The sequence below is a fragment of the Panthera tigris genome, chromosome C2, assembly GCF_018350195.1.
Source record: "Panthera tigris isolate Pti1 chromosome C2, P.tigris_Pti1_mat1.1, whole genome shotgun sequence".
NCBI classification, from domain to species: domain Eukaryota; kingdom Metazoa; phylum Chordata; class Mammalia; order Carnivora; family Felidae; genus Panthera; species Panthera tigris.
The window spans coordinates 148,682,184-148,694,479 of record NC_056668.1 but is presented as its reverse complement, the minus strand read 5'-3'; the positions used below and the strand labels follow the sequence as shown (position 1 = coordinate 148,694,479).

The window sequence follows — 12,296 nt, the reverse complement described above, 5'->3', positions numbered from 1 at the left end:
AACCAAACCCTGTTTTGAAAGTTCAGGGAGACCTGTTGGAGGAAGTGATAGGTTGTGTTCAGGTCTTAAGGGTGAGGAGAGATCGACTAGGTGAAGATTAGAGGAAATGGCACCTTTGAAAGCCCTACAGAGGGAGAAGAGTGATGAGTTTGGGAAATTCAAGAGATACAAAGAGTAAAGAAGGGGCACCCAAGTGGCTCAGTTGGTTAAGCGTCTGAGTCTAGATTTCGTCTCAGGTCATGATCTCCTAGTTCGTGAGATTGAGCCCCGAGTTGGGCTCTGTGCTGACAGCGCGGGGCCTGCTTGGGATTGTCTCTCTCTCTGCCCATCTCCCACTTGAATGTGCTTGCTCTCTTCTCTGTCCCTTAAAATAAACAAACTTAGAAACAATAGTAAAGAAGAGGAAAGGTTTGAGTTGAGATTATTGAGCTCAGCAGGGCAGGTCCTGCAGGACCTTGTAGAATATGTTAAAAGAGTAATGACTAAATGCAGTCAGTTTTAGCAAGGTATGAGCTGATGAGATTTGTGTTTAGAAAATCAGGATAGTTTGGAGGTGGGAATACGGAGGGAAGTAAAGGGCAAGAAGGAATGCTTATTTGATGAGACCTCATTTTAAGGTGAAAACAGCCAAGAGCCAAAAGATTAGGAGTTTTAAGTGCCCATTCTGGTTCACATTTTTAACAACTCCGCTTTGATACAACAATAATATCTGGGCATTACTGTCGCACACCAGCATGGTTTCTGTTGTTTTGTTTTGTTCTGATCAGTGTGGGAGGAAGAAAATTGGGGCAGAGTTGATCTATTCTTGGGAGTATTGGGATACCTGAATTTGAGTGGAATCCTGTAGAAGGAGGGGGTAAATGGGGCCCCGGTGTGGGGATCTGGATAATGGGGTCTGGGAATACATTTAGATCAGTGGCAAAGCTGGCTGACATGCTTGTATAATAAAAATACGTTGGTTGTTTTCTTGGGCATATGATGACAATTTTGTGATTAACAGTATATACATGTCTTTCTAGTTGATCATTCTGGCTAGTGGTGGACCTCAAGCTTTAGTAAATATAATGAGGACCTACACTTACGAGAAACTACTGTGGACCACAAGCAGAGTACTGAAGGTGCTGTCTGTCTGCTCTAGTAATAAACCAGCTATTGTAGAAGCCGGTAAGCATTCTCAGTCTCGTGTGCAACATCTGGCAGTTCTAATTTGATTACTTGTTTTAGGAAAAGGGTGATACAACTTGATCTTAATGGTTTTGGAAATGGGCTGAAACTAGACGGTTCTATTGAGTCTGCAGCCAAGACCGCATGTAAAGTGTATGTGTTGCTTAACACCTGCACGGGTGCTGGTTAAGCCTAGGCCAGTTTAGGCAGAGTTGTTATTACCCATCGAAAATGATGGCTAATACTCGGTAGTTTCTGTTGTGCGTGTTGGTAGCAAAGGAGAGGAATTGGTGGACCAGCCACAGCCTTTTGTTTTTTTATCATGAGGATACAGTTAACTCTGCAACTACCCAGCATCAGTTCTTTCTGTAACTCACTTAGCAGTATCTACCTGGACTCTCAAACCAAGTTTCATATCAAAACTGGAAGGGGAAAAATATGAAAGCATTTAATAGAAGAAAATACCTGGAATGAAGTGTAGGGTTAGTAACACCTCTTTTACTTGTTGAGAGTAGTTTTATTTGAGAATTTGTGGGAGAAAGGGGCATTATGGTTGCCCAGGATAGCTGGCTGGCACTGAGACAGACAGGTGTGGCTGGATTCATCTAGAATAAGGGGATGAAATTCTGGCCCAGCTGTTCCAGAAATATGAGTACTTGAGGAAAATGCAGAGTTTTGGACTTAATCAGAATCCTTGGAGTGGAATGACAAGGTCATTATTTTAAAAAGTTAGCCAGGTTATTCTGATGTCCATTTGTGCGTTCTGAAAACATTCAGCACCTATGTCTTAAGCACTGGAATAAGCACGTGGTATATACTGGATAACTAAGCAGATATGGTCCCTATATTTATTCTTCCATTCTGTTGAGGGTGACAAAAATATGCAAAAAATGGGGGCATTAACAGCTTAGAATGAGTATCAGAGAAGAAAGGAACAGTAAGTAGTGATCAGAATTAAAGGGGAGAGAGGAGCTTCTCTGAGAAAGGGATGTAAAATGAGATTGCAGGACGAGAAGGTACCTATTAGCCATATGAGAAGTGGGGATTAGATGTTTTCCGGGCAGAGAAAAGAACCCTATGCTATGTCCTGATGGTAAGAAAGAGATTGTTGAGTTCTAAGTGCTAAAGAGGAAGTGTAACTTGAATTTAATGAATAACGGATGAGTAGCCCAGGACCCAGGATGAGGTTGATGGGCTAGGCAAGGACCATGTATTGCAAGACATTTCTAGGCCCCTGTCACATGTATGTTTATTCATGGTTTGTTTTTTTCCTAGCTTTAGAACCACAGATGTAGAATAGGTCAGTTTGCAGTGCTAGGTGGGATCCAAATTCTAAAGGGTTCCTTAAGGTTATGCTAAAGAATTTGGCCTTTGTCTTAGAGATAATGAGAAGTTATTAGTGGTTGTTAAGCAGTGGCATCGCATCACAGTGAGGTGTTTGGATTATTAATATTAACAATGTATGACCGTTTGACCAAAAGCAAGCAGTTCAGGCCACCGAGCTGTGTTACAAACTTCTGTTTTGGTATGAAAAATAGAAAGGGTGACTGTTTTGAGGCTTCTGATAGCGCCCATAAAATGTAGTAACTTGGGGGCTAAAGGGCAACCAGAAGTGATTTGTGGTGGGGAGAACATCCTAAATGGAGCTACCAGAACGAATTGGTTAATTTTTGGAACAAGGTAATTTAAGAAGCTGAGATAGAGTGACTAAAAGGCCAGTAGGTAGCTGGATTATGTATGGCACAGAGATGCAGGGGGAGACGGGGCTAGAGATTTGGGAGTTGACCTCTCAGTGTAGGGGGGGAAGAGGGGACATGCCTTAAAGTCATCTGCGTGGACTCTTACCTGAGACCTGCCGAATGAGCAGGTCTCCGTGTTTTTGAAGTCTACGGGGTATTCTGATGAGACATTTGGGGTCAAATCCACCCTGTTCGTGTGAATAGTAAAGGGAGGGAATGAAATCTGTGAAGGAGAGAAGGTAGAGGAGGGGGATCTAGGCATGGAGCAGATCTTGAGCATCAGCCGTGTGCAGGTCTCTGTTAGTAGCTGGAGCTGCTAGGAGGAAGCAGCCAGATAGGGATGATGCTTGTCTCCTAGGGGAGGTAGACTTAATTTTTAAGAGAGACACGAAAAGGGGCACCTGGCTGGCTGGCAGTAGAGCATGCGACTCTTGATCTCCAGGTCATGAGTTCAGGCCCCACACTGGGTGTGGAGCCTACCTAAAATGAAAAATAAAACAGACCTGAAGAGATGAACAAGGAGACAAGGGAAAGTATCTCACTACATTCGGAAGGGATTTCAGTAGGAGAGAGATGGGTGAAGTTAAGCCAGTGAGTGAGGAATTGAGCGTCCGTTTACCCTCCACCGCCCGTACAAATGCTCTTCCTTAGGGTCCTGAATGGCAGAAGGTTATGAACCGTTGGGTCACACGGTTTGGAGTCAGTCATTTTCATACGGTTCCTGGTAATAAACTGGAGTTCCAGTACCTTTTAGGATTGGTCCTCCTTCATATTTTTGCGCAGATGTCACCTTCACACTGAGGTGACCTAATTACCCTACTTGAAATTGTAGGGCACCCCCCCACACACACACTTGTGGGGTTTTCTTCCTGATAGCACTTGGCACCGTCTGACACACTGTGTAGTTTCAGCTTATTAATTGTATATTTGTTTATATTGTCTGCCTCCAGCTAGACCATGAATGAGCTCTATGAGAGAAGGGGCCATGCAATATTTTGCTCATTGGTACAGCTCCAGCTCACAATGGTCTGATTTTATTTAGGTGGATATTTTTGAGATGATTGAATGGACGAAAGTAAAATTACGTAAGGAGGAGAGTGGAGACAGAGAAGGCTTTTTCCACATTGGGTATTTGACAGAAGTTACACTAGTTGAGGTGAATGGGAAAAGAAGGGGAAACTGAGCACCATCCTAGCAAATGAAAATAAAGGACTTAGAGGGGTAAGTTTTGGCAGTGAAGAGGCACACCCTCTAAGACTAGAAAAGACACTTAGTGCTGATAGGAATTGCCAGCTAATGGCCATTGCCTTAGATCTTTTTTCATATTCTAGGTGGCATGCAAGCTTTAGGGCTTCACCTGACAGATCCAAGTCAACGTCTCGTTCAGAACTGTCTTTGGACTCTTAGGAATCTATCAGATGCTGCGACTAAACAGGTAAATTTTGAATATGCCAGTGCCTTGGTGATAGAATTAAGATGAATATGTACTGAGCATTTGTTTTTATGTCCATAGGAAGGGATGGAAGGTCTTCTTGGGACCCTTGTTCAGCTTCTGGGCTCAGATGATATAAATGTGGTCACCTGTGCAGCTGGAATTCTTTCTAATCTCACTTGCAATAATTATAAGAATAAGATGATGGTCTGCCAAGTGGGTGGTATAGAGGCACTTGTGCGTACTGTCCTTCGTGCTGGTGACAGGGAGGACATCACCGAGCCTGCCATCTGTGCTCTTCGTCATCTGACCAGTCGACACCAGGAAGCAGAGATGGCCCAGAATGCTGTTCGTCTTCACTATGGACTACCGGTTGTGGTTAAACTCCTGCACCCACCATCCCATTGGCCTCTGATAAAGGTAAACTGTCTGTCACAATAGTAGGTTGCAGAATTGGACATGAACCACCTCTAGCTATTGGATGGTTGTCTAGGCATAAGGGGTTAACAAGTACGAATCCTGTTCCTTAGTAAATAGGAAGTGTGGCCGGAGTGGGCTTCCGAAGTGTTTGTGAAGTCTGTGCTACTTCCAGGTGATACCGATAGATTTAGTGTGGTGGGAATTTTAGGCTAAGAAAATGATTTTATTGAGTTACATGCCCGCTCTTTATTCTTCTTATCTACAGGCCACCGTTGGATTGATTCGAAATCTTGCCCTTTGTCCAGCAAATCACGCACCTCTCCGTGAACAGGGTGCCATTCCGCGACTAGTTCAGTTGCTGGTTCGTGCCCATCAAGATACCCAGCGCCGCACATCTATGGGCGGAACGCAGCAGCAGTTTGTGGTAGGTAAATCTTAGTAGTGACACCCGGCTATTTAAAAGGAATGCATAAATTCATGGGATCCTGAACTTCTTTGGTCATTGGTTCCCTTGATCTTCTAGCCTGAGGGGCTGTTTGCTAATGATTTAAAAAAACTGTGACCTGTCCCTGGCTGCAGAGAAGATCAGGAATAATGTGGCCCCTAGTGCTGTTGCCTTTGACCTCTCCTTGCATCGGCAGTCTTCCAAAGAGAGCAGGGTGTGGTGTACTGCTGTGGGGTCAGGCGCTTCTTGCAGTGTTTTCGTTTAATGCATACAAAGGGTCACCTTCTTAGGAAGTAGCAGAACCATAGTTTGAATCCAAGTCCATCTGATTTCAGAGCCTCTTATTCCCCATTATAACATGCGTTTTGCCTGTAAACATTTAACATACCTTTTACTGTCTCTTCCAGGGATGGTTTAAACTGTTTTCACAGACCTAAGAATACTAAGAAATTTCAAGAAGTAGTAGTAGCATTTACCCATAAGCTCAACCTAAAGCTTTCCATGTCAGGTTTGCAGTCTTTAAAAACTAGCTTTGTTACAAGTATCTGAAGACACTGTAGAATTTATTCCTCAGAATTTAAGATTCAAGCCTTCAAAGAGCTTTCTCTTATTTAATTAGGTCACTTTAGAAAACAAGAGCCTACCAGCACAGATTTTGGGAATCTCTTATTGGTAGTTATTATGTGTATGCACTCATTACTGGGCTTCGGCTTTCTCCATTCATTACTTTTGGTATTGGCCTGTCTCCATGAGGTGGCTTAAAAGAATGCAAAAGGTACCTTTTATTTTACATCTTTTCTCTAGGAAGAAAGGAGTATCTTGTGTTTTTATAAAAATCAAGTTGTTTATAAAAGCCGAATTCTAACCTTTTTTAAAACTCAGAAACAGGGAAACAGTACTTAACATTTTGCAAAGGCTAACTTCCTTCTTCTGTAAGACTACCAGTCAGATAGTCTTAGAGGTGGTGAGGAGTGGATTTTCCACTTGACAGCTCAATAGAATTTTAGCAGTTGGTGATAAAACTTTGCTAGGTTTTCATGAAATACACATAGATATACAAAAATAGAGGGAGCATGTGGAAGAAAAGCATTTGTCAGTCTGCACATTACTTTCCCATCTTTGTGTATCTTTATGTGTTCCCTTTACCTAAAGTTGGTGTCTTGACGGTCGGAGTCCATCGAAGCTGTAATTCCTGTGTGTTGTATGTGTTTGCGGGGAGGGGTACAACTTGGAATTAGTGCCATCAGGAACCCCCTCCCCCCCAGTGACGTTCAGCTTCTTGGAATCCTCCTTCATTCCTAGACTAATTGCAAATTCTGGGGAACTTTGGGTGTATACTGTGAATAATCAGCTTAGGAATTGTGACTCAGAACAGAAAGCCTTTGAAGTTTATAAACTTTAGAGATGAGAATGCCCTATTTGTTAACCATATTTCTTTTGGTAGGAGGGAGTCCGTATGGAAGAAATTGTTGAAGGTTGTACCGGAGCCCTTCATATCCTAGCTCGGGATGTTCACAACCGAATCGTAATCAGAGGACTAAATACCATTCCATTGTTTGTGCAGGTATGTTGGTTTTATGTGAGGCAGTCTAGATTTTATGTGTCCATAAAATTTCGGAAAATTAGGGACCAAGTTAGGGGCAGTTTTTCCTCTACTGTCTCCAGTTACAAAATGACAACGCTCTGTTCGTGCCCCTTGCCAGAGCATGACAATTGGAATCTCAGTGTGTCGTGTCCTTTCGGTTGAGTGCATTTTATTTTATTAAAAGTCCCTTTGTTTTTCTTGGGTAGTAGGGGAAACACTGGGACTAGAGCCTGAAGAAGAGAGAGACTTCATACTCCACTTCAGGGCTGCTGAGGTTTGGAGGGAGGAGAGCCGGTCACGGTTGCCAGAGCACAGGCGTCCAGCTACCTCCTGGATCGCCCAATCCAGGAGTTTGGAGAAGAGAGTTTGAGGCTGAAATTGCTCTAGAAAACCAGTGCTCCGGAGCATCAACCAGCTGCCTGAGGACAGGAAGTTAGAGAATAGGATTTAACACCAGTAGCGCAAAGGCCATCTTCTCTCTGAATTGGGAATACTTGCGCCCCGGTGGGGTGCCTGCCGTGTTTTTTCTTTAGATTTAATTCGGATTTGTTTGTGCTTTTCTCCCCAGCTGCTTTATTCTCCCATTGAAAATATCCAAAGAGTAGCCGCAGGGGTCCTCTGTGAACTTGCTCAGGACAAGGAGGCTGCGGAAGCCATTGAAGCGGAGGGAGCCACGGCTCCTCTGACAGAGCTCCTTCACTCCAGAAACGAAGGTGTGGGTAAGTCGAAACGGAACCAGAACCTTTGGCCGGTGCACACCAGAAAGCCTCAGCTTTTCCTCAGGGGCCTTTTTTCCTCTCCCAGCAACATACGCAGCTGCTGTTTTGTTCCGAATGTCTGAGGACAAGCCCCAGGACTACAAGAAGCGGCTTTCGGTGGAGCTGACCAGTTCTCTCTTCAGAACGGAGCCAATGGCTTGGAATGAGGTAGGCCGTGTGGACGCGTTTCTTCGGTAGCGTGTGGCTTCCCCTCCAAATACTTGTACACGTTTATTTGCCTTGACTGTGTCCTTGGCTTGAATATTCGTTCTCTCCGCTGCCTTAGCAGCTGCTGTGAGGAAGAACCACAGCTTGAAACGGCCTGTTCAGAACAAACCAGTCACTGCTTATTAACGTTAGAATTCGTGAGGGAGACGGATGAAAAAGTTATCGGCTAAAGTATCTTTTTCAAAAGGGAATTTTTTCCTTTTAAGGAAAGAGGAACCCTCTTAAATACTGTAGTTGGAGGTTAATTTATTGATTCTCTTTCTGTGAATTTGTCTTCAGCATTCGGCCTCATTACAGAGGTGTTCTTAAAACATTAGAACCACCCTGGAAGTTCATTCGGTGATGTTACATAGTTGTACAGTGGATTATAAGAATGGAAAGAGAGCCTATAGATTGTTAGGTTACAAAAAAAAAAGAAAAGAGAAGAAAAAAGCAGATTGCCAAACAGTGAGTAATTTGTCAGTTGGGCTTTTAATGGGCAGTCTTAACGTGTTCCAACTTGAGCTCTGAACTTCCCCAAGCCTGTTCCTCTCATAGTCTCCTTCCAGCTGTTCAAGCTAAAAATCTTCTTTCATGTAGAATATTCTGTTTGTCAGCAACTCCTGTTGGGGGCAGACACTTTGACGATTGTGTTTACGGTTATATTTGCTTGAAAGAATAAATTAGTGACTGTTTTTAATGCTGTGTGCAATGACAAAACATGCTGCTTTAGGTGTCGGTAGTTAATCTTTGAGGGTAGAGTTTCAAGTATTTCTGTGCGTTCTTCGTTCCTTCTATAATGTGAAAATAAGTGTGTTCTCAAAATATTAGTATACCTAAGTTCAGAATTTTCATTTTGCTTCCTTGCCTTGTACCTGTTTATCTAGACTGCTGATCTTGGACTTGATATTGGTGCCCAGGGAGAGCCCCTTGGATATCGTCAGGATGGTATGTGTCTCTTATTTCCCGATTGACTCCAGGTCAAGTTAAGGTTCAAGTTAAGCTTTATCAGAAAAGCTGGTTTGCTCATCTGGGAAACCAGCGTTGGCAGGAAAGTAGTGGCAGCAGTTAAAGGCACTTCTGAAATTCCAGAGTCGGCAGCGGTATCTTTCTCGGAGCCTGGGGAATTTTGAGCCCCACAACGAGCAGACGACATTAACAAATAGCCTGTACTGCAGACGCCCAGTACTAGTGACACATATCACAGGTTGCCTTTGTACGTGCTTTTTTTGTCAGAGAATCTATACATCCATACAGCCCACCCAGGAAGCGAGAGTAGAGGGAACTTTGGCCCCAGGTTCAGATCTGGGGTGGGTCTACATCATTCTAGTATGGGGGTTTTCCAAAAAACTCATTCAGATCTGGGTAATGGAGGTGGAGTGTGGCAGACACCGCGAGTAAATACAGCTCTTCACCTTGTATTTATTATCTCATCTGGCTTTTCCCAATTATTAGACCACTAAAGCTCGTAGGCATCTTCTGTTGACAGATCGGTACTGTCAACCCTTAATGTAAAAGTTTCACTGGAAACAACAGCTTGAGTTTTCACAGTACTTCTGTTTCACTGGACTTTTCACCAGGTAGATTACATCCGCCAGACCTCCTGGCTTTTGCTTTCATCTCTTGCCTGTGACTTCTTGATACTGGGCGGTCACATGCGCAGTAGTAGACTGCTGGCTGTCCCCCTCAGGGGTTTTATGTCTCCGCCTAGGCAAACACGGAATGTTCCGTGGTAAGCTGATGGTGTGGTTAGAACTTGCTGGCCTGCCTCTGGTGGAAACAGACTTTATAGCCCCGTGGGTGGCCTGGCACTGAGTAATTACTTGGTTGGAGAAGCTGAAGAGGCTAGAAAGGCCTGCTTTCTGACCAGCTCGTGGACATCGAAGGCCCAGGCTTCAGTGTTAACGTTAATGTCTGTCTCCTCTTTCTCTGTGTCCCTTGCCCCTTTTGTTGCCACCCCCCACCCCGCCTCCTGTAGATCCCAGCTACCGTTCCTTTCACTCTGGTGGATATGGCCAGGATGCCTTGGGTATGGACCCCATGATGGAGCATGAGATGGGTGGCCACCACCCTGGTGCTGACTATCCAGTTGATGGGCTGCCAGATCTGGGGCACGCCCAGGACCTCATGGATGGGCTGCCTCCAGGCGACAGCAATCAGCTGGCCTGGTTTGATACTGACCTGTAAATCATCCTTTAGGTAAGAAGTTAAAAAAAGCCAGTTTGGGTAAAATACTTTTACTCTGCCTACAGAACTTCAGAGAGACTTGGTTGGTAGGGTGGGAGTGGTTTAGGCCTATTTGTAAATCTGCCACAGAAACAGATACGTACTTTGAAAGGAGATGTCTTGGAACATTTGAATGTTCTCAGATTTCTGGTTGTTAAGTGGTCATGTGTGGAAGTTATTAACTTTAATGTTTTTTGCCACAGCTTTGCAACTTAATACTCAAATGAGTAACATTTGCTGTTTTAAACATTAATAGCAGCCTTTCTCTCTTTATACAGCTGTATTGTCTGAACTTGCATTGTGATTGGCCTGTAGAGTTGCTGAGAGGGCTCGAGGGGTGGGCTGGTATCTCAGAAAGTGCCTGACACACTAACCAAGCTGAGTTTCCTATGGGAACAATTGAAGTAAACTTTTTGTTCTGGTCCTTTTTGGTCGAGGAGTAACAATACAAATGGATTTTGGGAGTGACTCAAGAAGTGAAGAATGCACAAGAATGGATCACAAGATATGGAATTTATCAAACTCTAGCCTTGCTTGTTAAATTTTTTTTTTTTTAAATATCTGTAATGGTACTGACTTTGCTTGCTTTGAAGTAGCTCTTTAATTTTTTTTTGCAGTAACTGTTAGTTTTTTAAGTCTCTCGTAGTGTTAAGTTATAGTGAATACTGCTACAGCAATTTCTAATTTTTAAGAATTGAGTAATGGTGTAGAACACTAATTCATAATCACTCTAATTGTAATCTGAATAAAGTGTAACATTGTGTAGCCTTTTTGTATAAAATAGACAAATAGAAATGGTCCAATTAGTTTCCTTTTTAATATGCTTAAAATAAGCAGGTGGATCTATTTCATGTTTTTGATCAAAAACTTTATTTGGGATATGTATGGGTAGGGTAAATCAGTAAGAGGTGTTATTTGGAACCTTGTTTTGGACAGTTTACCATTTGCCTTTTATCCCAAAGTTGTTGTAACCTGCTGTGATACAATGCTTCAAGAGAAAATGCGGTTATAAAAATGGTTCAGAATTAAACTTTTAATTCATTCGACTGTGTCAGCCTTTTTTTCCTCGTCATTGAAGGGTTTGTGAGGATATTTAGTAGCTTATTCAGCTTCATCCTGAGGAAAACACACATGGTGAAATAATTTTAAGTTTTAGTGAAATAGAGCGCCTTACCTCCAGATGGGATCATGTGCCAGGTTGCTTTGGTCCTGGGTTAAACTGCACCAGAAACCTCCGTTCAGAGGCATGTGATGTAGTCTGGGCTACACACAACAAAACTGAACGCCAGATAAGCTAGGCTTCCCCCACTCCAATTACCATCAAATGGTTCCTTCCCATGAAGGTAATAATGAATTAACTACCTGGATTTGGATTTCAAGCACCTTCACGGAATTGTGACTCATGGGGAGAGGGGAATTCCTTCAACTCCACTTTGAACTGAAAAATGAAGGTGGTTTAAGTGTTGATGTTTATCTAAACATAATCGGAGAGACCAGAATGAGCCTTCTTTCAGCTGTCTGCCAGGGAATCCTGTCATCCTGGCGGTAGGTCTGACGAGCTTAGTTCATCCTTCAGGGCGGAGCCTGTAGACCTGTAAAGACTTGTGTTTTGGTCTTTAAAAAGAGTGAAAGTGTTTTGTGCTCAGGGAGAGCTGTTTCTGAGTTACCGCGCGTTTTTATTTAAGATCATGGCTGGTAGATAAACATTTCACTTCCTCTTTGTTGAAGTTCTGTGAAAGCCACTGTGGTCTAAAACGCGATTGGGATTGGAGAGGAAATCCCATACCTGGTGAGGTGGTTGGTTTCAGGTTCCTTCCGGTTCGTGACAGAATCGGGCCAGTATTGCTAGCAGCTTAACATAAGGTACCACAGCAGGGGGTTTCACTTACAGAAATTCTTAAAATCAGAAAACATTTTCAGAGCTTTGACATCATTACGGTTTTGAAGTTGTGCTTAAAAAATGTGAAGTTAATCTGATTCAGCCACGTGGTTCTGCAATGTATTTAGAAGTACAAAGGGCCAAAAACAGCCAAGACACAGGTGAAGAGTGAGAGGGAAGACTCGCTGTGTCCGCGGTCACGGCCTAAGTGTAAGGGTGGAGACAGGGATCACGAGCTGGCACAGAGGCAGACAGAATACGGGACAAGTGTGATATGTAGACCACGAACCGTACTTCAGAGGTAGCGCCGGAGGTCCGTGTGAAAAGGAGGGACTGATAGCCATTCGGAAGAATCGAAAATACGGGGGTGGGAGATGCATGACCGACAAAATGCCAAGATTTTAGAGACGAGTAGGATCGGTATTGATGAGGTTTCTTTCG

The 12,296-nt window shown here is 43.4% G+C and overlaps 1 protein-coding gene across 3 annotated transcripts in view; it reads left to right on the top strand.

The window, feature by feature from the left end:
- Positions 1-11,019, top strand: part of CTNNB1 (catenin beta 1) — a 41,236-nt gene extending 30,217 nt beyond the window's left edge. Inside the window, exons 7-16 of one of the 3 annotated variants that reach the window (XM_042998414.1) lie at positions 1,020-1,164; positions 4,235-4,338; positions 4,417-4,755; positions 5,021-5,179; positions 6,645-6,764; positions 7,354-7,504; positions 7,590-7,711; positions 8,638-8,698; positions 9,729-9,949; positions 10,414-11,019. In XM_042998414.1, coding sequence (XP_042854348.1) covers positions 1,020-1,164; positions 4,235-4,338; positions 4,417-4,755; positions 5,021-5,179; positions 6,645-6,764; positions 7,354-7,504; positions 7,590-7,711; positions 8,638-8,698; positions 9,729-9,937 — 1,410 coding nt within the window. In that variant the 3' untranslated portion in view covers positions 9,938-9,949; positions 10,414-11,019. Of the gene's footprint in view, positions 1-1,019; positions 1,165-4,234; positions 4,339-4,416; positions 4,756-5,020; positions 5,180-6,644; positions 6,765-7,353; positions 7,505-7,589; positions 7,712-8,637; positions 8,699-9,728 lie in introns of all 3 variants that reach the window. The other 2 variants (XM_042998413.1, XM_042998412.1) reach the window with 2 other exon arrangements.
- Positions 11,020-12,296: the final 1,277 nt, after the last annotated feature.